Source organism: Sporothrix schenckii (genome assembly GCF_000961545.1).
Source record: "Sporothrix schenckii 1099-18 chromosome Unknown Cont49, whole genome shotgun sequence".
NCBI lineage: Eukaryota > Fungi > Ascomycota > Sordariomycetes > Ophiostomatales > Ophiostomataceae > Sporothrix > Sporothrix schenckii.
The window spans coordinates 2,917,472-2,944,373 of NW_015971150.1; the positions used below are offsets into that span (position 1 = coordinate 2,917,472).

The 26,902-nt window shown below is 53.8% G+C and overlaps 8 protein-coding genes across 8 annotated transcripts; 4 read left to right on the plus strand and 4 right to left on the minus strand.

Annotated features, from left to right (window-relative positions):
• Positions 1-1,402: 1,402 nt before the first annotated feature.
• Positions 1,403-2,459, plus strand: SPSK_05405 (uncharacterized protein; the record flags this gene model as incomplete). The annotated part of the gene is made up of 2 exons (XM_016732153.1): positions 1,403-1,519; positions 1,605-2,459. 2 exons carry the CDS (start codon positions 1,403-1,405, stop codon positions 2,457-2,459), a joined length of 972 nt encoding a protein of 323 aa, XP_016583462.1.
• Positions 2,460-3,409: 950 nt separating this feature from the next.
• On the minus strand, positions 3,410-5,919 carry SPSK_04972 (E3 ubiquitin-protein ligase BRE1; the record flags this gene model as incomplete). Its single annotated transcript, XM_016731730.1, has 5 exons — positions 3,410-3,656; positions 3,698-3,855; positions 3,918-5,533; positions 5,656-5,716; positions 5,806-5,919. The coding sequence occupies 5 exons, from the start codon at positions 5,917-5,919 to the stop codon at positions 3,410-3,412; spliced, it is 2,196 nt and encodes a 731-aa protein (XP_016583463.1).
• Positions 5,920-6,046: 127 nt separating this feature from the next.
• On the minus strand, positions 6,047-6,455 carry SPSK_05668 (uncharacterized protein; the record flags this gene model as incomplete). Its single annotated transcript, XM_016732409.1, has 2 exons — positions 6,047-6,199; positions 6,261-6,455. The coding sequence occupies 2 exons, from the start codon at positions 6,453-6,455 to the stop codon at positions 6,047-6,049; spliced, it is 348 nt and encodes a 115-aa protein (XP_016583464.1).
• A 1,368-nt stretch (positions 6,456-7,823) lies between these two features.
• SPSK_05020 (transcription factor TFIIIB subunit BDP1) lies at positions 7,824-10,058 on the plus strand (the record flags this gene model as incomplete). The annotated part of the gene is made up of 1 exon (XM_016731774.1): positions 7,824-10,058. One exon carries the CDS (start codon positions 7,824-7,826, stop codon positions 10,056-10,058), a length of 2,235 nt encoding a protein of 744 aa, XP_016583465.1.
• An 819-nt stretch (positions 10,059-10,877) lies between these two features.
• SPSK_05132 (UV excision repair protein RAD23) lies at positions 10,878-12,686 on the minus strand (the record flags this gene model as incomplete). The annotated part of the gene is made up of 4 exons (XM_016731882.1): positions 10,878-11,006; positions 11,076-11,639; positions 11,708-12,322; positions 12,543-12,686. The coding sequence occupies 4 exons, from the start codon at positions 12,684-12,686 to the stop codon at positions 10,878-10,880; spliced, it is 1,452 nt and encodes a 483-aa protein (XP_016583466.1).
• A 1,219-nt stretch (positions 12,687-13,905) lies between these two features.
• Positions 13,906-15,711, minus strand: SPSK_05133 (uncharacterized protein; the record flags this gene model as incomplete). Its single annotated transcript, XM_016731883.1, has 1 exon — positions 13,906-15,711. One exon carries the CDS (start codon positions 15,709-15,711, stop codon positions 13,906-13,908), a length of 1,806 nt encoding a protein of 601 aa, XP_016583467.1.
• Positions 15,712-21,429: 5,718 nt separating this feature from the next.
• Positions 21,430-22,747, plus strand: SPSK_05309 (uncharacterized protein; the record flags this gene model as incomplete). The annotated part of the gene is made up of 5 exons (XM_016732058.1): positions 21,430-21,660; positions 21,715-21,758; positions 21,852-22,097; positions 22,159-22,207; positions 22,292-22,747. The coding sequence occupies 5 exons, from the start codon at positions 21,430-21,432 to the stop codon at positions 22,745-22,747; spliced, it is 1,026 nt and encodes a 341-aa protein (XP_016583468.1).
• A 326-nt stretch (positions 22,748-23,073) lies between these two features.
• SPSK_05086 (beta-galactosidase) lies at positions 23,074-25,074 on the plus strand (the record flags this gene model as incomplete). Its single annotated transcript, XM_016731838.1, has 1 exon — positions 23,074-25,074. The coding sequence occupies one exon, from the start codon at positions 23,074-23,076 to the stop codon at positions 25,072-25,074; it is 2,001 nt and encodes a 666-aa protein (XP_016583469.1).
• Positions 25,075-26,902: the final 1,828 nt, after the last annotated feature.

Sequence of the window (26,902 nt, forward strand, 5' to 3'; positions counted from 1 at the left end):
TCTTCACATACTCTTACAAGCATGGCCCTCCTGCCCTCCTTCGTCGGACATACGGGTGCACCGATAAGGTGAGGGCAAAATCGAAGTGAACAAAATCGAAGTGAAAAAGTATAACCCTCCCGCTCCGTCGTCGGACGCACGATTACTTCGATCGGCTCGCTGGGCTGATTCTACCTACTACAACCTGCTGCCGGGGATCAGAGGGAGATAACTAAGAGAATAAAACAGTTGACAAAAGATAGAAGTTAATAATAATTTTCGAAAGAAGGTGAGAATGCGGTCACGGTAAAGTTAAAGCTTGAAAGTTAAGATAAATCGGACCCACAAAATCATACCTATAAAAACCCCCTCCAACGAATCAAATCGATTTCACGTCAGAAACCAACAGAACAGTGGGGCAAAGCTATTCTGACGAATGAGAGGGCTCAAATGGTCGAAAAACTGGAGGCCGCTAGAGTGACGGACCAATCAGGCTGCAACAATCTGCGCACTCTCCAAACAGCCAATGAACGGAGCGTATTCTGAGAAAAGCGGGCCTAAAAGGACCAATAGGAGGCGGCTCTCAAAACTTCTTCAGGGTACCTTACGACGGAATGTTCTGTCTCTTCACATACTCTTATTTCGTTCCTTCTTTATCCGTAGAAAAGTGACATAATAGCTCCCATAGGATTGACCGTGAGATACCGAAAGGGGCCTGTTGTCACCGTAAACATGCCGCGGAAGGAGCAACTGACCAAAGCGGGAGAGAAAACGAAACGCGCAAAGAAGCCTGGCCTGGCCTGAGCGCTGATCCATCCGCGCAATGTATCCCAATTGGGAAGCCGTTCAGTCAAAGAAACAAGGTTCAAGCGAGTGATGAGAGTCGCTGACGAGAGTGGAAGAAAAATGTAGACAAAAGGCCTTCATTTTGCTGTGTACCAATGCCGAAAGACCAGTCGCAACTTGCACGGTGGAAGGCGTCAACCAGGTAGCCACTGCCATCCTACCGCCACCCAACTAAAACCTCCTTCGTTCTTGCCACGTTGGCCGATGTCCGAACAGTTCAGCTGCGTAGCCTCGTGGCGGAAAGAGCGCCTAGGCTGCTCTTACGTCACAGCCACAAGCCAGCCTGATCGAAGCCTGGCTCAAGCCAGGCTGTCCTCAGTGTTACTGAACGCATTGAAACTGTGGCTTAAGTACGGCCAATATCGTATACATCTGAGAACGAGGAAAAATAACAAAAGTCAATTTTCCATTGATAGTCAACTGACGTGTTGGCATTGACACCACGACTGTCGGTGGCGAATAGCAAATTACCTCTTCCTATCGCAAGGCTCCGACAATATCCACACCTCTGTCAGCCTCACTACAGACCACGACAACGAGGCTACGGAGTACAGGCTCGCCAATCGACCTAGTCAACATGCATCTGGCTGCGTGGACGCCATGGTGCGTGGCCCTTGCGGCCCTGGCTGCATTGCCGTCGTCGACGGCCGCTGCCTCGTCCAAGAACAGCAAGAATGCCATTCTCCTGTCCAAAGTGAGTACCGCCTCTCCACCAATCGATCGAGATGTATATGTATCTATGTGGTCGGACCATGGACCGTGCCCTGACACAGACACAGGTCCAATCGTTGACGCTGCGCGCCGGGAAAATGACCACCCACCGCCGCGTCGCCGCCGTGCCGCAGCTCAGCTGCACGGCCAACCCCCAGCGCCTCTGCGACCTCTTCACGGTCGATACCATGCGCTGCACCAACCAGGGCAGTGGTTACGATGCCGAGGACATCCAGTGGTCCTGCACGGCGTCGCTGCCGCCCGAGTTCAAGCTGGGCAGCACCGACGTCGTCTGCGAAGGCTACAGCTCGGCCGACGATCCGTACGTCTTAAAGGGCAGCTGCGCCGTCGAGTATCGCCTGGTGCTGACGGACTTTGGCGAGCGACAGTACCCGGACCTGGCCGGTGAGGCGCGCAAGACCAGCTGGGGCGCCGACAAAACGTTCAACTGGGTGTTTTGGTGCATCTTTGTGGCCATTGCGTTGTGGATCCTCTGGGCCATGTTCATGGGCGACGGCGCCCGGGATCGAGGAGATAGGAACAACCGGCCGGGTGGTGGATTCTGGGGCGGCGGCGGTGGTGGAGGAGGTGGAGACGGGCCTGGCTTCGGCCCGGACAACGATCCACCACCTCCGTATCCAGGAACAAAACAGTGGGGAGGCCAGCAGCAGCAACAGGGCTGGCGGCCAGGTTTTTGGACAGGTGCGGCGACCGGTGCGACAGCGGCCTACTTGGCCAGTACCAGGAACAACCGCAACAACAGGGACAACAGCAGTGGCTACTATGGGGACCAGTACGGCGGTGGGAGACGAGGTGGGAGTACTTGGGGTGGAAGCGGAGGTGCCGGACCATCGTCGTCGTCCTCATCAGTATCGTCGGCTCGACAGCCTAGTACAGGCTTCGGAGGGACGCAGCGCCGGTGAAACAGGCCATGGAAAGCAACGGAGCTCCGGGTCACAAAAGACAGAGAATCGCCTGTGTCGTACAGCAATCGCCGTTGTATTTTTGCATTATGTTTGGGATCGCCCCGGTTCGCCCTATTTTGCTATAAAAGTACATACAAGGGAATGATTCAAAAGATCCAAGACAAAGAAGACGGTAAGGGGGGAATGAGTCCCATACCGTGAACCAGACCAATTCAGCCCCTAGACGCCTGCCAAAACATGCAACATCGGAAACATAGACAGGAAGAGCGACTTGCAGGGACCGGGAAATGAATACAAAAGCCACCGTCCTTCCGTCACACTTCCTATCGTGACAAGAGCCTATCAAAACTGACATATATACGTTTGTCCAAGACAGAACCATGAAACGAGTGGTAGAGAGAGGGGGGGGGCAATGAGAAGGCGAACAAAAAGGGTACTCGGTTGAAATGGAAGAAGAGTAAAAAGTGTACAGTGAAATGAATACAAGGTTGTAATAATCATAGTAGTAGAAACAGTGGAAGTAGGGAGAGCATTTGCTGTGCGCACGAGTCCCTAAATATTCCCCAGGTCGTAAGCATCTCCATCCTGGGTCAAGGCCCATGATCCAAACACCAGGTTTCCAATTGTACTCGTTGCATCTGTCACAACGATCCTATGTTTGTACCCGTCGTGTAAACGACGCCCAAGGGAACATTGGCGATCGGCAAAGCTGTATGACACCCGATGGCTTGTGAATAACACCAAGTGGCGCGTAATTCGTTGGTTGCGTTCACGTCCAAAGGCCCGTAGAAGATTCGGGACCTCGATTGAAAGACATTGCCTAGAGCTCTCCGGGCCCATCCACGCTGGAGGGAGATGGGTGCGTGAGTTTGGCGCGTGAACAACAGGATTTCGAGCTGGAGAAAACAACAGCCGCAGCGACATCTGTATTACAGTGCGTTGAAACACTACAGGGCGCAGAGCACGAGAGCGGCGTGAAGAGCGAGGCATTGCCTGCGCAGGGAAGTGCGGCGCATGAGGCTCACCTGGCGCAGCGTTTGAGGCTCTCGAGATTGATCAGATCGTTTTTTGCGAAGGGCGCCATTTTCCAGTTGGTTGGCATTGCAGCTCGGGTCGGTTCCGTTCGAGTAGTCGACGACATCCGGGTCGTCGCTTTGGTCGGCTGTGTCTTGTTTGGTCGATTTATCTTTGATTCTGTGGACGGCATCTCCGCAAGGTCCTAAAAGTGAGCCGACATAACGTCCATCTTGTCAAAGGCCTTGTTGCACGACGGGCATTTGCGCATCCGGTTGCTCAACCGGGCATCAATGCATGTCTGGCAAAAGACGTGCCCGCATGTCTTGATGATGGCGTTCTTGAAGTTGTGACGGCAGACCGAGCACAATGCAAATTTCTAAGCTGTTAGTGACATGACCCATACTTGAAAATGAAAAGAGGACGAATCAGACGACTTACTCGGAGCATTTCCTCCTCTTCGGAAGAGTTGGCAAGGCACTTGGACTTCCAACTGTCTCGGTCCTTCTGCACATGGGTTAGGCGAACCTTGATCTTCTCGTGCTCAGTCTCCTGGTTGGCTCCCTGCTCGCGCATCGCTGCATTCGCCGCATCCTTCTGCTTGACCAGATTCGCCAGCTCGGCAATCTGAGCCTTGCTAGATTCCAACCGCCGCGCCACATCGGCATTTGTCGCCTTCAGCTGCCGGCTCTCCTCGGCAATGGTCGTGTTGGCCTGCCGGAAATCGGCCAGCTGCTTTTCAAAGTTGCTGAGCACCGAACGGCTCTGTGCCTCGGCATCCTTGAGAGATGCAATAATCTCGGAGCTCTTGCTGTTTTGGTGGCGGAGTGCGCGGATCTCGGCAATGCGGATGTCCATGTCCTTGCGCGCAGCAAAGTACTTTTGATCGGCCTTGGCCTTTTCGAGCGTTAACATGGTCACGCGCTCCTCCAACGCACTAAAGTCCATAACTTTCTTCTGCGCAAGACCGATCGCCTTCTTATACGCCTTCTCCACAGACGGCATCTCGCTCTGGATCAAGATGAAATCCTTTTCCAATTTGGCAAAGCGTTCGCGCAGCGCTTCAGGGGAGAGCGCCTCGAGCTCAGCGCTAGGTGTCGTCGTATCGGCGCCCTCGGTTGGGCGCAGCCGTCCCAGTTCGCTCTCGAGTGCTGCTATCCGGTCCTCCTTGGCGGCCACCAGCTCGTTTAGGTGCTCAAACGCGGTCCGTTCCTGGTCCTGGCAGGCCTTGCGGATCTGCACATCAGCGACCAGCTCGTCGCGAGCCGACCGGATCCGCGTAAGATCCTGGTCCTTCGCTTGGATCTGGTCCTCCAGGTCATTAGCCACGCTCTGGGCCTCGGCATCGAGCTTGGTGCGGAAGGCTGTCCGATCAGTCTGCAATTTTTCAATCTCCTCGCGCAGCTGCTTGTTCGCTGATTCGAGGTGATTTGTCCGCCTTATCATATCTTCGTTTTGACTCCGAACTTGCTTGAAGAGGTCCGTCCGGGCATAGTCTTCCTCGGTGGCGGCCTCCTTCTTCGAGCGGAACGTGGTGTTCTCGTCCTGCAAGGTCTTAATCTCGCCGAGGATTTTGTCCAGCTGCTCCTTTTGCTTGTTGATGACAGCGAGGGATTCGTCGTATTTTCCTTGCAGGGCGTCCAGGCTGGCTGAATTTGCTGCGGGTTGGTCGGCGTTTCCATTTTCAGCAGGTGCTGGTCGCGCCGTGACGTGCGCCAGAGCCTTCTCTTCCATCTTCTGCACCTGTGCACTTCGCATTCGATCTATCCGCTTCTCTGCCTTAATATATCGCAGTGTCGCGGTATCAAGTTGTTGTGATATATCGTCCTTGTCTGTTTCCAACCGCTCCAGCTTCAGCGCGTAGTCTTTTTGTGCAGCCAGCAGATGCTTGATCTGAGACTCCATTTGGACAACTTCGGGCTTAATGGCCTCACGGAACCCTGACAACCGGTTAAGTAAGGTCTCAAGTCGTGTCTTGACCAGCTTCGTCTTCTCGCCAATATGTTTTTGAAAGTCGCGGCTGTCTTTAAAGCTCAGCGCAGATGGATATGGAAATTCTAGGACAGATATGTTAGCAACAGTGCGTAAAGAGAGAAAGTAAGGAAGACAAGGTTGCGTTCAGTTCATAACAATCGGCCAAGGCCAGATTCTCACGCGAGTGTCGTAATTATTGGCTTACCTTTCGAGTTTGGGTGTGTGGAGACAGTGCCTTCGCAAAGGAGTTCGATCTCTTGTAATAACTAAAGGGCGAGTCAGGAATGTGTCCATGGAAGTCGTAAAACAGCACTGATGAGCCGCCTGTGTTTGTGGTGGTTTAGCGATGGCTTACCTGAAGCACCCATGCGTCGGCAATGCGGATATGGTCGTCATGGTACGTCGAGCGCTTTTGTATCTCTTCGATCCTGGCTTCCAACGTGGCGTTTTCTCTCTTGTATTCGTTCATTTGGCGGATGATGGCATCTTTTTGGAAGTCCTACAGGAGAGCAGTAAGTCAGCAGCCGTCCAGCAATTCATCGGGGAGGTTCGAGGCAGTGCGTTTGTGTGAAGGGGTGCGAGGCCGCAGCGCGTGCTCATTGCATCGATGGCGTAAAGGAAATAGAGGATGGTTGGATGAGCATGACGACAAGCCGACATTGACAGATCGAGGAGCGCTTCTTGAAAGCGAGGGGAAAGCGTCCAAAGCAGACGAACCAAGGCTGTCGAGGCATCCAGGGAGGACCATTCTGTTACGGAAAGAAGATGCGACTCATCGCGTGGTGTCGTGTGACAAGAAAAAAGACTTACCTCGAGCCATGCTTCATCGCGGTACTCGCCGTTGGGGTCCTCCTTGACCTTGCTGGCGCCGCCATTCACAGCCTGCCGCTTGCTGGGGGGCGCATATTCGTCGGTGTCGGCGATGGCCGGCCTCTTCCTGTCCTCCATCTTGGCGACGGCGGACGGACGAGTCGGCACGGCGGAGGGTGCAGTGGCAATCGGCATGAGAAGAAAGATGCGGTGGAATGGGGCGCGATAAAAAGGGTCAGGCAGGCGACAAGACGCCGGCCAAGGGGCCAAGTGAGAGGGGAAAATAAAAAGCGGGCTGGCAGGAGACAAAGTTGCGATGCTGAATGACGATGAAAAGGGGCCTTAGTGCGGCGTTGGGGAGGGCGAAAAGTGTTTGCAGCAAGACGAGGTGAACTTGGAAGAGGTAGCGGATCTCCAAATGCAAGATACTTGATGGCCAGCCTGAAATGCGGGAAAAGAAAGGGTACACGAGAATATATGGAGTCCTGGCGCATTCAACCAGGGGGCGACGTGGGCACACTCATAGGCAAGGCGAGTGAGTGTGCGAAATGAGCGTGGTAGAAGCATCCAGGAGGTGAGGTTGTTGAGGCAAAAGCCAACGAAAGAATGTACGTTGGCGATGGGGGGAAGGAGACTGAAATTTTGGCGAATTCAAGACAAGCCACAGGGAAGAAAGGAGCAAAAATCAAAAAGACCAGAGGCAAAACCAGAGGAATCAGAGCAGTAGTCCGTAAGAACAGGGAGAACGGCAAAAGTGGGTCGCGAGCCGGGATTGGTTGGAAATTGCACTAATCCGGAAAGGGCGAACGCGATTCTGGGGCGAGACAGGCAAGTGCGTCTTATCGGGGGTGGGGCCAGTGATTCTGCAAGGCAGGAGCGTGCTCTAGGGGGTACAGGGGCTTGCAGCTTGCAGGACATCGAGTCGACGGCATCGAAGTCAGGATGCTAGAAAAGAACAAAGCTGAAAGCAAATGCTACGGCTGTGGACGGCCAGAGACAGGCCGAGCCGATGCTGTGCTGCAGCGTATCAAGAAATGGTCATCGCTTCTGCACTCTGCCAGACTGACCGACCAACACGGTCACGTGTACGCCCGCTTTAGTGCATAAGCGAAAGTGGTAGACTTCCGAGCGTGACGAAAAAAGACAGGCCAAAAGCCAGGCCTCGTAGAAAGCAATTGGCCAAGCAGGAGGACTGACGCAGCGCAACAGATCGTGTCGCATCAACAAGACGGACAGAAGCAGAGTCAATCGCCCAAGCAAACGATCGGACGTGTCCAGTCTCCACATTAATGTTTTGTATCACAACGCCTTAGCCTCTCCAGGAGCCCTTGCAGCGGTCACCGCCTTCTGTATTTTCCCGGCAAAAAGAAAACTTGCTGGCAAGAGCACCCCGGCAAAACCGTTCCTTCCAACGCCCCGCCAGACCGCGCTGGACACAAACACGGAAGTGACAAAAACAAGGTCGCAAACGAAACGACAGTCAGAGGCTCTTCATTGCATGCCCTCGCGATCTCCGCCACCCTAAGCTCACCCGGGCCCGGCGACACATTCTGGTCGGTCACGATGAGTTCCATGTTCAAGAAAAAAGGTGGCTTGGCCTTCAAGCCGAAAGCACCGGTGCGGCGTCCTGGTGCCGGTGCGGCCGCCTCGACGCTGTCTGCTTCAACAACTTCTCAGGTCACTGCTCGGCCCTCCAAGACCCCGGCGCCATCACAGGACTCTGCTTCTGCCCCGGCGGCGTCGTCGGCTCCAGACAAGACACAGGAAGCGGCACGGGCCCCTACACCATCGCCATCCGCTCCCACAGAAACAGGAGCAGCCGCGTCGCGGAAAGACGCACGACCATCAGCACCATCTGCCGTATCAACACGAACTAGACGTCAGTCGACCCATGCCTCAGGTACGACAGCACGGGCAGCAGCAGCCCGTGCAGTGGTACAAGAATCTGCGGCGGTCCTACCCCCAACACCTCCATCCACGCAGGCAACAAAAGCACGAGCAACAAGAAGGACGACGGTGGCAGAACCCGCTCAAGATGACACACAACCGCAAGATGACGAGGAATCAGAAAGGGGCCGAATAACCATTAGCAACTTGTTGCAGGCCGGTGAGACGGCCGCTGCGACACCGACCACAACAAGCGAGCCCATGACCGATATTGCAGCAACCGCCACACGGACGCGCAGCATATCCTCAGCCCAGGGCCAGACGGGCCCGCATAAGGATGCAAGCATTGCGGACCCCAGTGCCACTTCAGCTACCGATGCTGCACCGACGTCCCCCCCAATAACAGCACCACGGAGTGGCCGGCCAAGAGCAGCCGATAAGGCGGCAGCAGCAGCGACGGCCGACCTGGGTGCCGCCTTGGCACAAGACGAATCTTCCTCGGCCTTAGAACCGCCGCCGAAGAAGCGAAAATACACGAGAAGAAAGCCGGTTGGGGACACCGCGGTCGAAGCTGTCGGCCAAGAAAGCGAAGCAGCGCCTCGACCGCGGGCTACTGCTGCGAGCAAGAAACGTGCGGCTCCGGCAGCTGCGGCTCCCGCTGCCGATGGCGGAGTTATCGCATCTGTAGAGACACCAGCAGAAGGCACCCCAGAGGCAATAACAGCCACGACGGCGCCCAAACGCATCCGCAGAGAGCGGTCACTAACACCTGAGGATGCCGAAACACGCACTGTCGACCACCGAGAGCTCAAGATGGAGGACCTTACCAAGGATCTGCGGATTGGCAAGAAATTTAGCCGGCACGACGAGCTCGTGGACCGCCTGCGCGAAAAGCGGCGGCTGTACCGTCGGGAGCGGCTGCTGAGCAAGAAAAATCAGGGCCAAGATGGCGGTCCGCTATCAACAAACAACAGCAGCCGCGAAGGCTCCATTCTCGGCGACGAGGCGAGCGGAAGCAACACGGCCGCCGCCGTCATCGCAGGTGCCCCGAATGGTAGCGAGGCCGCCGCCGCTGCAGCCTCAGTACTGGCGGCTGCAACGAAGTCTCTTGCCAACTCCAAGCTGAAGGCATCGCAAGCCGTCACGGGCCCGCAGTTTGAGATTATTGACGGTGCGATCGTCGTCAATCAGGCGTCGCTGGTGCACGATCGCCACGCCGCCGCTGCCGCCGAGGCAGGCGAGCTTGAAGAGGTGGAAGAGAACGATTTTACACGCCAGACAACGTCCAACACGTACCTCAAGCCCGGCAAGCTGCGTGGACCCAATGCGTGGACCGAGGCCGAGACGGAACTGTTTTACCGTGCGCTTAGCATGTTCGGCACCAGTTTCGACCTGATCTGCAAGTGGTTCCCGGGCAAGTCGCGCCGCCACATCAAGATGAAGTTCAACCGCGAGGACAAGTTGCACCCACAGCGCATCACAGAGGCGCTGGTAGGCCAAAACAAGGTCGCCATTGACGTCGACGAGTACATGGCGCGGACTGGCGTGACGCTGCACGCGACGGAGACAATTGACGCCGAGTATGCGCTACGCCAGGCCGAGCACGATGCAGAGCAACAGCGCATCATCGACGAGCAGGCCGAGGCGCTGCGCAAGAAACGAGAGGCACTCTTTGGCCCGCGCAATGGCGGCACGGCTGGCAGCAATGGTGCCAACAACGGTGGAAACAACGGCGCAAACTCTACAATAACCCATGCCAGTGGCGGTAGTGGAGGTGGCGCCGGTGGGGATGAATACGAGATTGATGCGACGGATATGATTGTCGGCGGCAAGGGCTGCCGGAACGGAAAGACAGGCCGTGGCCGCAGCAAGGCACCGCGGCAACCCGCAGCCGGAGGTTTTGGCATATAAGGCAATAGGTTTACTTGCGCATGAGCTGAAGACGGTCGTCACAACGCACAACCTGCAGCGTTGTCAGTCATTTGTACTTTTACTGTTTTGTATTACGTGTTAGCAGATGAACACCAGAGGCGGCAATGCTCTGATTGTTACAGATATTCGGAGTTCGATACCCGCATTCTAGTTATTTATTGTTTTCATCCTTTTTCGCGCAGGCTCAGAGGCATGCAGGTAGACAGTATGCAAGCCTATGCCTGGTGCGTATTTGTAGCCTTTTCAAGATCGAATTCAAAATCCATCATTTACTCAAGTTACAGGAGAAACATATGTGAAGCGTGAGGCTGACATATACGAAAGAAGAAGTGAACGTGTCATAATAGGGCTCGGGGATATAACTATAATCCAGAGCGGCCCGGACGTAACACCAAAGAAAGTGCAAAAGACATATCCATGCCTCCCTCCCATGATCCTCCTTTCTACCGGCCCGCATTGGTGGCAAGGAAGACGAAAGGCGAAGCAAACAACAGGCCCATCCAATATGGGACCAGCTTTCCTCTGTCCTCTCAACCGATTTGTGCTCGTGGTGCACGTCGTGTATTCTCGTTTCAATTTTTTTTTGTCTCGTTTTGGGGGTTGCTCATGCTGGCCCGACTGATGATTTCTCTCAATTCCTAATCCGAGCATGTGTTTATATTTCCATGTTCGATCGTCCAAATTGTTTCACCACCTCTGATTGACACTCTCTACTGGGTATTTCAACCGACTGCCATTATTTTTTTTGTACTTTCTGTCATCCGACAGCGGACATAGGTGAGCCGCATCGACTTTCGTTTACTGGTTGGCTGTCGGCTCGTCGTCATCGGGTTGGTCGAACAAAAAGTTGGCAGCCAGCTCCTCGTTCTTATCGCAAGCAAAGTAGGCCTGAATGGCCTGATCCCGGTCAAAACCAAGGCGGCAAAGCTGAATATGACCAAACGTCAGTACAAGGGGCATCATGAGAGAAGAAAAGGGAAACCAAAGGAAACATACGCGCTCGATAGCATCACGCTCCTCCTCGGTAACGGCAATAGCTTGGGCGCCAGGCGGCAGCGGTGCGTCATCGTCGTCGCCGTCTTCGCTCAGCAAGCTCAAGAACTGGTCCGGGTTTTGCGCGATAAGCTGGGCCAGTTGAGGGTTGCCAGCGCCGAGCTGCTGCAGGATGGGCTCAAGCATCTGCGGCTGCTGCTGGACAACCTGCCGGAGCTGCTGGAACTGAGCGTTGTGGCGGAGGAAGTCGAGGTTACCAAGTCCCTGGCCCGCACCTGCGCCACCCGCTGCAGCGGCAGCCGCTGCTGCGGTTGCCGCACTCGTGCCGCGACCGGCACCACCGGCACCACCGGCACCGCCACGACCTTGCTGAGCGGCCAGATCGAACAGGTTCACACCGTCGTCGTCCTCGTCGCCGCCCTCAGCAACCGCGGCGGCAATTGCAGCAGCAGTAGCTTCATCCGTCGAGGCATCGCCAGCGGGGGTAGCAGCAGCAGCAGGTGCTGCTTGTTGTGCCGCCGGCGCCTGTTGGGCCTGTTGTTGTTGTTGCAGGTTGTCGGGAATACCCTAACGTACGTCAGTACATGCGCTTGAAGCTTCGTGCCACAAGGCGCCAAGAAAATGGCGGTACTCACAGTCAGCAGGTATTCAACAGCGCGGTCCGGGTTGTTGTACGCAGCGCGCATGGCAGCGTTGATCTGGCTGCGCTCAAAGCCCATGGCTTCCATGTTGGCAATGGCCTCCTGCAGAGCCGGGCCAACGGAGAAGGAGTTGGGGTCCGTGTAGTTAGCATCGTTGGCGCGGGCGGCCGGGGTGGGCGTCGCAGCTGGCGCGCCGGATGGCGCAGCAGCTGCGGCGACAGGTGCAGCAGGTGTAGCGGCGGGACCGGCGCTGCGGGCTGGCGTGGCGGGGGCCGGTGCAGAGGCGCTCGAGGCAGCAGCGGCTGTTGATGACTGGGCGGCAGGGGCGGCGGCAGGCGGTGCCTTGGGCTTGTTCACAACACAGACAACAAAGCCCTTCTCTTCGATCTTGTACGACTCGACAGTTTCCTCATCCTTTAAGATTTTGCCTAGATGCGGAGGGAAAAGGGCACGAAAGGTTAGTCTTTTAGTCACATTGAGGCCATGCAGTGTCGAAGTTACGGGAGGAACATAGGAAACAAGCATTGGATGCGTACCAGAGTAGATGAGCTTTTGCGTTTTTGGTTCCCAGCCGCGCTCGTCGGAAATCTTTTGCTTGACAGCGGCAATCTACAGCAGCAACCAATAAGTTAGACGGGAGGAACATGGTAACAACTTCGGTTGCAAGATAGCTTGTCCATCACTGAGCAACATGCGGCGATGCCTGGCAGTGCGCCGGTGCCGGAACGGAATCTGCTTTCTGGTCATGGGTGACGTGGGGAGGTATCGGCGGAGAGCGCAGGGAGCAAAGGAAGCCTTGGCTCGGCGCCGTGGAAGAGCAAAAACGCACCGTCTCTGATGGATCGACCTCGATGACAAACTTCTGCTGCTTGAGATCCTGTTGGGAAGGAGAGAGCAAAATTAGTATGCTGTACAAGCTCGGAGAAGACAGGGTGCAAGACGAGTGCGGCAGTACCTTGAATGTGACTTTCATGGTGGGCAACTGGGAGAGGGCGGGACGGGGAAAGGTGGGTGAGGGGTGTTGATAGCTGTGAGGCAAAAAAGCCGACGAGGATGCGAGAAAAGCGAGGGATCGCGAGTTTGGCGAGAAAGATGGATGAGCGAGACCAAAGGGAAGTTGATGAAGGAAAGGAGGGAAGGAGGGACCCGGCACAAGATGGAAAAGCAGTCGTGGTCGTTGTTGCCAGACTGGAGAAGTGACTTGTCAGAGTCGGGTTTAGGAAAGCGAGTTTGTGAGGTAAAGATGAAGGAAGGGGCGCCCTATGACAGGCAGAAAAGGCAAGTGGAGAGCCCGCGGGCAAGCGACCAGAAATAGGCAGGCGCAACTCTACGGAGAAGAGGCAATGCTGATGGAGGGGAAGTAGTTGGAGGAAGGAAGGCGGCCAGCGCAGCTCCTGGGAAGCCTGGTGCAGTGGGCTGGGGCCGACGACTGCCCTACCTGCCGCCTTATTTGCTGGCTACGGGTCCCGGAGGCGAAAGCGTATTTTTTTTCCAATGGCGTAACAGATTAGCTGCCTGTTACCGCTCTGGCGCACTTTGCACGACGAAACCTACCCGCAGCCTAACCATGTTTGCAGAATATGTAGCCAAAAAGAGCTGGAGCGCAAAGGTTGAATACCCCACCTTTGAGGAGATACAACACGTCACTGCGTAATTACATACAGCTTTTCTCAAAGTATCATTCCTTTGGTCGCTTATCGCCTCTCCCAACGGCGACTACTGTTGATAGTCACCTTCGCGCCGACATACTTTGCACGACATATTGATATTTGCATTGGTTTTCAATGTTACTACAAACAAGGTCGCGTCGTACGGACAGGGCCAGAAAGAGGAGACGATATAAAAGAAAGTGGTATCTCCAATCAAAACAGTCATCCAATCAGCGGAATCATTCCCAAACAGACGAAAAAAGCATCCCCGAGTCTTTGAACCCAGCCTTGGACCCCAAAAGGTATACAGGATAAAAACGAAAAAACTCCCCAGCTCCTCGTAAATACATCCAATCAGAATTGGCCGGAACGTGTCTACAAACGAATGCGTTACAAGACGACCTGCAGCCAGAAACAGAGAAGGAAAAGAAATAGGCAAATGACAAAGAAAAATTAAGGCCCGTGAAGGTGGATCAAATGAGAGTCGTGAAAAAGTCGTGTGAAGGTCGTGTTTCGTTTCAGTGTTGTTCGTCGCAAGTGTATCTAGCAGGGCGCGCCATCTTGGACTCGCACCTTGCGGCTTTGGTAACCCGACAAGCTTGTGCGGGCACCAGCACTAAGAATCCACTCCGGAATGGGCGGCGTCATCTTGCGCTCAGTGTTGCTGTCGGCACGAGACCGACGGTCCGCGTCATCCTCATCATCGTTGTGGCCGGCGCCCACGCCCACGCTGTCGCCGTCCTCCTCCCGCAGCTCATGACCGTTGCCGATACCAGTGTGCGGCCGCTCAGAAAGCGCACCGCCGCGTCGCAGGCCAAAGTCGTCGAAGCTGCCCTGGCGGCTGAGAGGACTAGAGACGGCCGGGAGACTGCCGCTGCGCATGCGGTTCAACGTCCGCAGACTCTGTGCGTCGGTAACAGTCATCTGGCTGGCATTGGGCGGCGCGGCAGTCACAACAGTTCCGGCAGACACTGCTGGCGGAGGCGTCGGCGAGTCGGAACGGAAGAGGGGGTGGATGTGGGCCTCTCCAGGTGGCGGTGGCGGTGACTGGGAATGGGACTGGGACCGCAGGCGCGCTCCGCTGGCTGAGTGCATGGACGATGCAGACGGGCTGTAGCTGCGACTCCGGCGCTGACGGGACCGTGGTGGCTCCAGGTCCAGAGGCGTTCCAGGGCTCGGACTGCGGCTGGTTGTGGGGCTGGCAGGTATGGTCTCCAAGAAACGGCCGGCAATGGCCGCTGGTAACGTAGAGCTCTCGAGCACAGTCAGGCGGTTCTGCGGGTCCACCGCGGACGTGTCCCAAGAATCAAAGTCCTCAATGCTCGGGCGCACGTCACGCTCGCGAGATGCGCATGTGCTTGCAGGGGAAGCAGAGGAGCCGGCCAGAGAAATAGGTCGCCATGCTGACGACCGTTGACTGCTGGTACCACTGATGCTGGTGTCGCTGTGGCCCACCAGGCCGCTGCTGACGCTGTTCGGTGAAACCAAGCGGGTCTTAGATGTAATGGGGCGAATGACCTGTGAAAAGGACGTCCGAATGGAGGCCATGGTATCTGAGCCGCCGCCACTAGATCCGGGCGGCGTGCGGAGATCAGCCTCAACGTCTCTGGTGCTTCGACCGCGTGAGAGGATGGACGCGGCCTTTGTCTCCTTTCGGCCACTGGAAGGGCTGTTGGTCTGGCAATAGGGTACAGACTTGACCCGTGTTGATGAGGTGGATCGGGTGCTGGCGTTGATGTTATTGTTGCTGCCGCTGCTGTTGGACCGACTGCTGATGCCACTGACACCTCCGTTGGTGCGGCCCGTCTCGAGTGAAGCTGACCGAACCATATGGCCGTTAACAGCAGCTGAGCGAGCCACGGTCAGCGTAAAGATGAGGAAAAGGAGCTGGGCAGAAAAACCGATGCCCAATGTGACAGCAGCACCTGCGAGGAAGGGAACAGCGCTGGAACCGAAAATCGCCTCCTTCTGTTCATGCTGGACAGACTTGTGAAGGTTAGCCAGAGCAACTGCGGAGACAGTCGCGCCAACTGTGCAAAAGAAGATGCTCAAGCCAAACCAAACGCCTTGTTTTGTTGATGGTGACAGAATGGTTTGTTTTTCTGATGTTGAAATAGTTGCTGTGCTCTGTTTGTTCCGCAAGTTTCGCAGGTGGACGAAGATATGTGCAGAAACAATGACAAAAATAACACCTTCAAGCGCAGCCGAGACGATTGCTAGTAATCTTGTGGATGATGACGCAGAGCTTGTCAGCTCGTGTGCAAGAATGGCATGTACGGCCACGAGAGCCGTCGTGGTGAGTGCGGCTAGTGCACCGAGCACAGTCGGAATACTTGACGGCACAGCCATTTGTGTGATTCGGGTGGGAGAGTGTGTGAAGAGAGTGATGGTTGTGAAAAGGATGCCAATTGGATACCAGGGCGTTTTAAGAGCTCCCAGGTTCCGATGGCCAGGCCGTCGAGGTCTCCAGTAGCTAGATGTGCAAAAAAATCCCGTTTTTGAAATAGAAAACCAAAAATAAATAAAACCAAAAATGTATGACAAAAAACGAGGCTGGGGGTAGGAGCGGGCCGATGGACCTAAAGAGACTTCGCGAGTGAGATCCAGGATCCAAAAAACAGAAAACAGGGCACGTCAGGAGAGAAGCAGGTTGGGCCAGGATGAGCAGGATGAGCCAGGCCGTGTCCGGCGTCTGTTATACAGCACCCACTCTGCTTCGCCTCTTTCCTCAGCACCAGGCTGTCTAAGGAAAATTTCGTCCAGGCAGGCCAATGCGGCGGGTCTCGTTGAGTAGATGATGCTCTGAGAGGCGACAGTACCGCGGGTATTTTCTTGTTTTGTTTGTCCGTTCGCAGGAAACTAAAGCGCAAGCCGTTTCCTAGAGGGCGAGTGGAGGCAAGCGATGGCCTGCAACTCAATCTGGGTGAGACGCAGAGACGGGTTCGCCAGGCCGTGTTCGTCGAGGAGGCAGTGTGTGCGTGCGTGCGAGAGAGGCGTGAGGTGCCGCTTTGGGCGGCAGGACGTCAGAAGCAGTAAAGAAGCCGCAGAGAAGGAAAAGAAAAAGGCCGATTCACCCGCCCGGTTCCGTCTCTATTTTGTTTCCGTTTCGTTTAATATCGAGAGGTTGCGGAAACCCGGGAAGCAGTTGGGTGGAGAGGGGAGGGGATGTTGACGGCAAACAAACGTCGATAATTGAGAGGGAAGGATATAATAACAAAAAAAAGCGAAGAAAAACAAAATGACTGACAAAAGAATGACCGAAAGCGTCAGAAAGTCAATAAACCAGAAAGCTCTCGCCAAATGGAGGGCAAAAATGGAACTAGAAAACTATGCAAAAAAGATGCAGGAAATTCCAGAGAAGAATGCCCAGCCCACTGAAAGTCATCAAAGGGCGGCCACTCTACGGAGTAATAGAGGAACGTAGGGGAAAGGTCTAGGCTTCGGCTGGCCCTTTTTCTTGGCCCTATGCCTATGTGTAGGGAGCACGAGGTGTAAATGAAGAGGGGAAAGCAAGAGCGAAGAAAAAGAATGGAATGTTGGGAGCACGTTTTGTGGTGCGCTATTGTTGTGATCAGTCGAAAAGAGAGGCGACTTGCACAAGAGAGGGCGACATCCGGCTGGCCATGTATGTAAGTGGCGACTCGACTCTATCGGGTGTACCGGCAACGTTGGAGTGATACCAAAACAGAGAAGAAAACGAGAAAACAAGAGGATCACAGGTTGGATGTGAAAGGGGGTGAAAAACCACAAGACGGGGAAGAGCAAAGGGAAGAAAAAAAAAAGTCGGAAGAAGGAGCATGCTAAGCTGAGCGGAAGGAGCGAGGCACCGAGTAGAAGAAGAAAACGACGGCCAGGAAGGAGGGAAACGGACGTTATTACAAGTCTTATGCGGGCATGCAGAATTCGACCAAAAGGCAGGAAGTAATGACCAGGACTGGGGTGTTCTTGCCTTTCCTGGTTGTGACCGTCTAAGTTAACGACGTAATACCATTGGCTGAGAACGCGTCGTTTCCTCATTTTGCTCCTTTTTATTTGGTGCTCCTTCACGAAGTCCATGCGACGGCTGGGTATTTCGACCAGGGTCGTAGTAGCGTGGGAGCAGGAGCGGGCGGTATCCGACCGTGCCTCTTTGCCAAAGTTTGAAGCGCAAACTACGGAGTACTCACGACTACAATTTAGAGAGATCCAGGATCCACCACTGATCTGTCGAGCACCCACAGCGCAACTGTCCCCCAGCCCTTCCAGCCCACCAGCGTCTTTCGTACTTTCCCAGTATCCCCGGAAGATGTGCCCAGTGTGTGTTTCCCTGTCTCGCACTGGAATGCACGTCTTTGCTTTGTTTGTACATTCTGGCTTTGTTTTTCTTTTCCTCTTTGGTCTTCACATGGCGATTTCTCTCCCATACCGGCTGTCCTATTCTCTCCGTTTCTCGTTTACTTAATAACTCTAGGTGACATCTTGTGACGCAATTGACGGGTGGTGTCGACAAAAGCTCTCCCAAAGAGGATAAACGTCAACAAAGCTGTTCTATATTTTGAGTTCCTATGTTTGTTGACTCTCGCATTGTTGACTTTCTCGTCAGCCGCCCAGTCAGCCGCTCATGTCAGTTGTGTTGCAGGTGTCCATCCTGCTGAAACAAACCGTGCCTCGATGCAGGTGAGCTGCAGAAGCAGAGCGGCAGAAATGCGCCGTGTCCAGGACCAGGGAAGGTGTAAGATCCGCTAGGATACGGCAATACGATTCGATAACAACCTCAAATCATGACCCTTCTGTTGCCGTCCTCTTGTCAGTCTTTCGGCCTCTTTTTGTTTCGTGCCTCGTCATTTGCTTCCGCCTTTCTTTCTTCAGTGTCTTGCTCGCGCTCTGACCAGCTCAAAAAAAGGAAAGGCGGAGCAAGACATCTGCTGACGAGTTGTTGATCGGGAAAACGAAAGTCGATAATAAAGACGTGCGGTCTCCGAAACGCCCGACCAGGGTCTGCTCTTTTTCTGGGTATGCTTGCGTAGTTAGTTGCTGAACTAGTCCACTGCAATGTCGCGTCATCTGGCTTTCTGTTTCCTTTTTCCGACTTGCTCCCACCTCTCTCGCCCCGAAAATATCCTAGCAGCGCCGGCAGACAGCGAGCCAGGATCGAGATGCGGAATCATACAAGGGAAAGATGCGGCGGTCAGAGGCTCGAGAGACGTCTCATCTTGTGCTGTCGTCCTGCCATTTCGTCTTTCCTGTATCCACTACGGAAAAAAAATTCTCATTTTCGGTTCTTCTTTCCTAATTGACATACCATTCTGGTTCAGGCAAAGACACATACGAGAGAACGAGCAAGCTGTGCTCGCCAGATGCTTTCAATAAAAACGCCAATGACAAGATGCTCCTGCCGCTCGTATCGTGCCACGCGTGAAAGGCTGACAGAGGGAAGGTGCCACTGAGGAGAAACAAATTCCAAGGAAAGTGCAACGGGGCTGCATCGTGTATCCAAGCGAAAAGCCACGGAAGTAGCGAAGATACAAACTGCTGGTCTGAAGCAAAGTACATTTTAGGAAAGTAACACGACGTTCGAGTAGGAGCTCTTGGGACGCGTCGATCGAGCTAAGCCTATTGTGGTAACAAGTCAATAATCTGCCGTCAACAAAAGGCGCGTTCTTGACGCGTTCTGCCCCTCCTCCCACAGCCCAAAAAAAGCTACCAGGCGGAAACCCACAATAGCTCCAACAAAGTCAACGACGGCAAAACACATAACCATCGCAACCGCACAATTACTCGCCATCTCGACGCTCAGTCCTTGGGGACAATATGCTGTACCATGGATTAGAAGGAAGTGGCGTTGGTAGGGCGGGGCAGGCAATCGTCTCGCACTGTGCTTGTTTCGTTACATACGTTTTTGTCGAAGAGTGGTTTTGTTTCCTTTTGCTTGGCTTATTGTCTGATGTTTTCTTTCGTTGACATTACCTCTTTGGACTGCTTTCGTTCGCTCCATTGAGCGCAATGTCTCGTCCTCCCTTGCGTTCGGACGTTGTCTGTGCAGACTGTATTTCGTACTTTCAACCTGTGTTTACTGCCGTCGTTCCGAGTCTGGACTCTGCGTCTTGACAATTATGTGATTTTGGCTTCCCATCGATACGATCAACACTTGCTAACCGTCTCCGACTTTAATACGGTCCTTTTGTCCTCACACGGCACTTGGCGTCCGATTGATCTACCGCATCGACTGCCGCATTCCGGCTAAACTGACATGCAAGCTAGGAAAGATTGCAACAAAATCGAGTCTGGGCCTTGCCTACCCATCTGCCAGCGGGTCTCTCTCGACATAGACTCTTTTGGCTTCCGACTTTCCTGGTTTTTGTTCTTGTGTTGGTCGCTTCAAAAAACATGCTTACAGGGAAGAAGTCTCGAAGCCCACCAGGGCCACATAAGACTGGGTCATCTGCAAGCAATCCGGTAGCGCTGATCGGTGAAGCCCTACCTCTCCATCGCCTCTCATCGTCCAATGCCCTGAGAGCACCAGGTCCTCACCTATCCAATCCAACGTTTCAAATAAGGGCTCTGAGTAGGCCCGCCTTTGTGGGCAAGGGTTGGGTGCGCACAAGTAAAGCACAGTCTCAATTTCGTCCTGTCCACACCAAATTGGGCTCTTCGTCCGTCATTGCGGAGCGCAGGGCCAGCAACGAAAGACAACCCCGCCTGTTGGAGACACCGCGAAACATTCAGATACTCAGCACTACAAGCAAGAACAGAGCCCTGCTGTCCACCTGTCTGCATATTTGTTGTATAGACGAGATGCATCTGCGGTTGCAGAAGCACGAGAACTTCTACCGAAAATTTCTTTGAACAGAAGCTGGCTCGGACGGGGTTTCGTGACTTCCTGCTTTGCACTATAGTCTAAGAGAACAACGGGACGGCCTTTGCCCGTCTTTATTTCTTTCTGGCGATGCACTTAGTCCCCATTCTGGATTCACGACGCTCGAAGCCTTTCCCCTCTGTCCACGGATTGGGTAGAATCAAGGATGATGCAGGCATCTAACGAATCTTTCGTCGCATTTACAACATGCACTTGCGTCGAACAGGCCAAAATACAAGGATCACTGCTGGTCAGTGGGCGCGCTACTGTTTCGGATGCTCAAGCCTCTGGGATCTTGTATTTCTTATTTCCATGGCGGCTCTGTCAAGGATACCGAAAAGAGCTCAGTGGCCGGTGACACTATGAAGTTACTTTATAATACGGGCGGGCACCTAAGAGTTGCGGCGTTATGTCACAGTCGCATCCTCTCCGCACGCGTCTCGACGCGTGAACACATCGGCACATGTTGCGATCGCCGGCGCTCAGCCGCTCGAATGGTTGCCCGAGACTCAGCCACTACAAAAATGCTGCTGAATATCAAATTGCTGCAGCTATACGATGTATGTCTGATTTCAAGATCAAATCTTGAGATAGCTTTAAGATGGAGTGTCGACCGCAGCTTCCACAGCTTCCAAACGGACGCTGTTTACAAGCTGCGCTACCCACCGCACAAACCCGCATACTTGATGGCTTTGGGACGCCTCTTGTCTAGGGCACAAAGCTGGCAGTGGCCGATCGCAAGGCTGAGAGCCAAAGCAAGGGTGGGGTCATATTTGGGATCGTTACGGGGCTTGCACAAACGTGTCTTGCCTCGTGAGAAGCAATTGTCTCACCAATTCCACGAGAACCACAAGGGCAATCATGACACAGATTAGCCACAAATCGGAGACAGGGCACACGCCTCTTGGACAGAAAGGCAACGCTTTTCCGCTGTCAAACAGCCAAAGTAGGTACGACAATCAACGTCGGTTCAACGCGGCCCATACCCGTCTTTTCAATATGGCTATACTCTTTTTTCCATGACAAGTACACATGCCTACCGTCTCTCTTTACGCAGCTCCGGCCTTGGGCACAAGGATGCGAAGGCGATGCACCACAAAAGAGTGCAGCTAGAGCCGAACATCGCCATCGGCGACGATGTAGAAATTTAGATCGACCTCATGTGAAGTCGAGCTACATCTGAAAATTATCCATATCGCATTGCCACATCGTTTTAACGATATACCGAAGCTATGATGCTGCCTGCCATCTGGCTGCTATTGGCCCTACTGAGCTGCAGCCGAGCTTTTCGTATCACGAAGGAGGCGACCCGGGTCTCTGCATACAACTATGAACCGTCTTCTACTGCTTCCCCAGGTATCGTCTCGTGGGACCGCTTCAGCCTCCGCATCAACGGCACTCGCGTGTTCTTACAATCGGCCGAGTTTCACTACCAACGTCTGCCTGTGCCAGAACTGTGGCCAGTAGGTACTCCAGGGTGTCGTGTCGGCTGTCTCATCATCTTGCTAACAATGCAGGATATATTCCAAAAATTCAGGGCCAACGGATTTAATGCCGTAAGGTAGTGTCTCTGTCTCTCGTCATGCAACATTTCACGTCGTCCACCACTGACGTTTTCCATTTGTTATCCACTGCTCTAACAACCCATCTGCAGCATCTACTTTTTCTGGTCGTACCATTCCGCCGCACCCGGCATCTTCGATTTTACCAGCCCTGCCAAAGACGTCCAGCGCCTGCTCGACGCCGCAAAGTCCGCCGGCCTCTGGGTCATCGCCCGTCCAGGGCCGTACTGCAACGCCGAAACGAATGCCGGCGGCCTTCCGCTCTGGGGCTCCGATGGCAGTCTCGGGACCGTGAGAACCGACGATGCGACCTATCACAAAGCGTGGCAACCATGGATGTAGGTCGACCCCGGCACTCGATCCAACACTCGTTGAGTAAGAGAGAAACTGACAGTACAGCGCGGCCATCGGCAAGATCATTGCCAAAAACCAGATCAGCAACGACGGTGTAAGTCTTCCCAGATGTGTGGATCATGCATCGTTTCTCTTCCTTCGCATACCCTAATAAACTCTTCCTTGATCACATCACCAGCCCATCATCTTGACACAGGTCGAGAATGAGCTCACTGAGACACACCATACCGCCAGCGACAGTCTCGTCATTTATATGCAGCAACTCGAAGCTGCTCTGCGGGCCGCCGGCATCAACACGCCGCTCACCAGCAACGAAAAGGGTATGCGCGGTGCAGCATCGTGGTCGTCCGATTACCAGGACGTTGGTGGTGCCGTAGACATCTATGGCATGGACAGCTATCCGGGTGGCATGTCGTGCACGAACCGTGCCTCGGGCTTCAACGTGGTCCGTACCTACGGTCAGTGGTTCAGCTCATACGCAGCCTTACAGCCGGTGTCACTGCCGGAGTTTGAGGGCGGGTGGTTCTCTGGCTGGGGTGGGACATTCTACGACGAGGTACGAGACAAAGTAGAGCGTCTGAACACCGCGATACCTGATGCTAACCAAACAGTGCGCCGCGGAACACTCGCCTGAGTTTGCCGATGTATATTATAAGGTGAGAAGACAGCGAGGCTGAATGGTGCTGTGGAAGATCAAAAGACAAAGAGGAAGAGACTCACATCCGCGAAAACAGAATAACATTGGTCAACGGACCACGTTCCAAAACATATACATGGCTTACGGCGGCACAAACTGGGGACACTGTACGCGCTGCTTTCTCGACTCGTTCCTCGTCTCCTGTCCCTTAACTGACCTTGTTAGCTGCCGCACCGGTCGTGTATACGAGCTACGATTACAGCGCGCCACTCCGTGAGACCCGGCAGCAAACGACCAAGCTCTCTCAGACGAAGCTCGTCAACATGTTTGCGACATCGTCACCCGATCTGCTCAAGACAGTAATGCTTGGTAATGGCACAGGCTTCCGGGCTTCGTCGCATGGTGTTTTCACTTGGGTGTTGCAGAATCCGGACACTGGCGCCTCATTCACCGTGCTGCAACAGGTCAATACACCGTCTATGTCGAATACATCGACTTCGGTCACTTTAACAACAAGTGCCGGCACGTTTACAGTGCCGGGTGTGGAATTGTACGGCCGGCAAAGCAAGATTCTTGTGACTGACTATGCATTGGACCAGCATAACAAAAGTGCTCTTTTGTATTCCTCGGTTGATATTGCCACGAGCGAAAACTTTGGGCACGAGACAGCGCTCGTACTATACCTCAAAGAAGGCCAAACGGGCGAGTTTGCCTTCCGGGGTGACAGCAACCTTACCTACACTGTGTTTGGCAGCTTAAAGGTGACAGCCATCACGAGACAGCCGAGGGGCTCTTCCTCGCCACAGCAGGCATTTACATACACCCAGAGTTCAGGCGCGAGTGCTGTCTTATTTTCCAATGATGTACTCGTCTACATTTTGGATCAAGCCACAGCCTGGCGGTTCTGGGCACCGCGTGATGGTGACAACAGCTTTGATGTGGCCGGCTCAAGCCGTGTGTTTATCCTCGGTCCCTATCTTGTCCGGTCGGCTCGCATTGACTGGACGGCCGGTGTGCTGTATGTCCTCGGCGACAACGACTCTGCAACGACGCTAGAAGCATTTGTAGGTAGCGGAAGTGGCAAGATAATTAACACCGTCAACTGGAACGGCAAGACACTGCCGGCTACACGGACTCCATATGGAAGTTATCGAGCCGCCATCTCTGGTGGGCAGTATCGCGTTTCCAACGGAAACGTTACACTCCCACAACTTACAGAGTGGCATGCTGCAGACTCTCTCCCCGAGACGCAGCCCGACTACGACGACAGCCGATGGACAGTCTGCAATCATACGACAACGCACGGTCCCGTGCCACCCGTCACGCTACCTGTTCTCTTTGCCTCTGACTACGGCTTCTACGTCGGAGCAAAGGTATACCGCGGACGCTTTCTGTCGACGGGGCCGATGCCAAGTGCGGTCAACATCACAGCTTCTGGTGGTCAAGGGTTCGGGTGGACAGCCTGGGTCAACGGTCACCTGCTTGGTGGCAGTCCGGGCGTGGCCGGCCAGGCCACAACGTCGGCCTTATTGAAGTTGCCGACGGATGTGATCAACATAGAGAAGGGACGAGACAACGTTCTTACAGTGCTGGTCGATTACCATGGCCACGATGAGACGTCGACACGCAATGGGCTGAACAATCCGCGTGGCCTGCTGGGCGCGAAGCTTTTGTTTGACAAATCAGACAAGGACAAAAAGTCCCGTGCCACTGCGGCCTCTTCTGGCTTTACAACCTGGAAGATAATGGGAAATGCAGGCGGCTCTGCCAACATCGACCCAGTACGCGGTCCGATGAACGAAGGCGGCCTCTACGGCGAACGCCTTGGCTGGCACCTACCTGGTTTCAGTGCGGCTGCTGATAGCAAGTTTAGCAAGAGCAGTCCCACAGATGGCATCAAGGATGCTGGAGTGCAGTTTTATGTCACCGAGTTCATGCTTTCTGTTCCCACCGATCTCGATGTGCCACTCGGCATAGAGCTCGCTGCGCCTGTCGGTACGATTGCCCGTGTTCAGCTATGGATCAACGGCTACCAGTACGGTAAATATGTGCCGCACATCGGCCCCCAGACGCGCTTCCCTGTGCCACCGGGCATCTTGAATATGCATGGCAACAATACGCTCGCGCTGAGCCTGTGGGCTATGACATCCGCCGGCGCGCGATTGGATAAGGTCGCTTTGGTGGGATACAGTGATGGTGGTGACGGCAAAAACGAGGGCAGAATGTCAGCATACGAGACATCGTTCTTTGCCAACATAGAGCAGTGGGCGGCGAGCAGCGCCAGTTTGCAATTGCCGTGGACCGACCGAAGCGAGTTTGCATAAGATTTACAGAGTGTCAGGTTGGGACAGAAAACAAGCCAACCCATCAAATTCTCGGCCGGCATAAATTCAGTCATCATTTCCGCATAATTTCTTCAAGAAAACGTTACACGCCTGTCTTCCGTCCACCACGGTGAGATTACACAGGCCGGATGCTGTGGGAGTACACGCCTGCAGCCATTTTGAAGCCCCCTTTCCATTGTATCTTCTTCTCTCCTCCCCTCTTCTAAGCCACTCGTGGACATGCAGGCGCCTACCGCCACCACTTGCCAAGCCACGTGGTGTAGATGTTTGTGAGACATGTGTGTTCAGTGTTGCTCTATATGAAGTCATTTACCGTATTACGAGTTGCCGTTTGTTGGTTGTGTATGGGCTCGTATTTTAGGTAATTAAATGAGATGAAAATGGGTGTTGTCATTCTACCCAACAGGTGGTATATCCCTTTTATTGTGTTGTTTAATCGGCCAAGCGGAAAGAGGTATCGTTGATGTCGCTAGATGTACCCTGTTGTCATATAGTGACCCGTTCGAAGTTCTGAGAGGGCCAGCAGATCCTTGGCAAATCAATATAACAAATGCCACATACCGTAATTCGGAGCCAAGATGTCACTATTGAAAACTTGTGAGATGATGGATGGTTGACCCAATAACAGCACCGCATTCGGCGTAGTGCTTTTTGTATATTTTACATTGCTTTCTTTCTTATCCTTATTCGGTTGTTGTGCTGTTCGAACCATTTAATTATCTATGAACTTTTTATTTTATTTCATTTTTTATTTTGTTTTATAAGAAAAGAGAATCACAAATTCGGGGCTCTTGAAAACTAATGTAAAAAACATTGCCAAAAAGATACTTTCCCCATTAGATATTATTATCAAATATATCGAACGCCGGCATGCTTGTTCTGTGTTTTTATCTCTCTATCTCACAATGCAATACCACTTTTCTATTTTTGTTTTTGTGGTTTTTTTCTGTTCATATTCAACATCGTTCCTTCGTTGGGTACGCGCCCATTGGCTCGATTTTTTATTTAATATGGCCCGCTTTCGTGGAAGGTGCGTGTGGAGTCTTTCATCCGAACACTACGTTGTCCACATCTGTGTTCCAGCTCCTTTCCTCACACAACGTGCCTGCCAAATAGAGAGAAAGAGCAGTACGACATACTATGTACAGTAGCATTTGCACCTTCTGCATGCGCTACTCACTCACGCCTTCCCTTTGGGATTGCGAGACCTACGATTGAGATGGAAGGAACGCGTCTCAAGCAGTCGAAAGGCAAACAAACAAAAATTGCAACGGAGGGAAGAAGCAAACTACGTACTTTTCATTTCCTCCCGTTGCTTCAACATCTCCAGAGTCGGTGACGATGACCAGCGGTCCCGAACGGTCACACCACAGTCGTCAATTCTTTTGCATCGTCTTTACTCTACCCACCCGCAGGTCAGCTTAGCGCAAAGCGTACCTGCGTATCCGCTTCGCGCATCCGAAAGTGGAGGATCCAATTTCTCCAATCATCCATTTTGGGAAGCCAATCTGATGCTCGACCGCGCTCCAGAAAAATACTCCAGAATGCGTGCGTGGCCCTATTTGCTCTGGGCTCTCTTGTATGGTTACGTCGTACGACGTTTGCCCCTGGCTCAGGAACGGCCAGGAACGGTCGGGAGCAGTCACAACGGGTAGGGACAGCCAAGCTTGCCCGCTGCACTCTACGAAGTAATACAGGCACAGACATGCCTACCACCCACGTTTCCAGCGCCGATCCTTTCTCTCTTCGCTGGCGTGAGAAGAGTTGAGAGGGACACTTCCAGAGCCTCAGCCCACCTCCCGCCTTT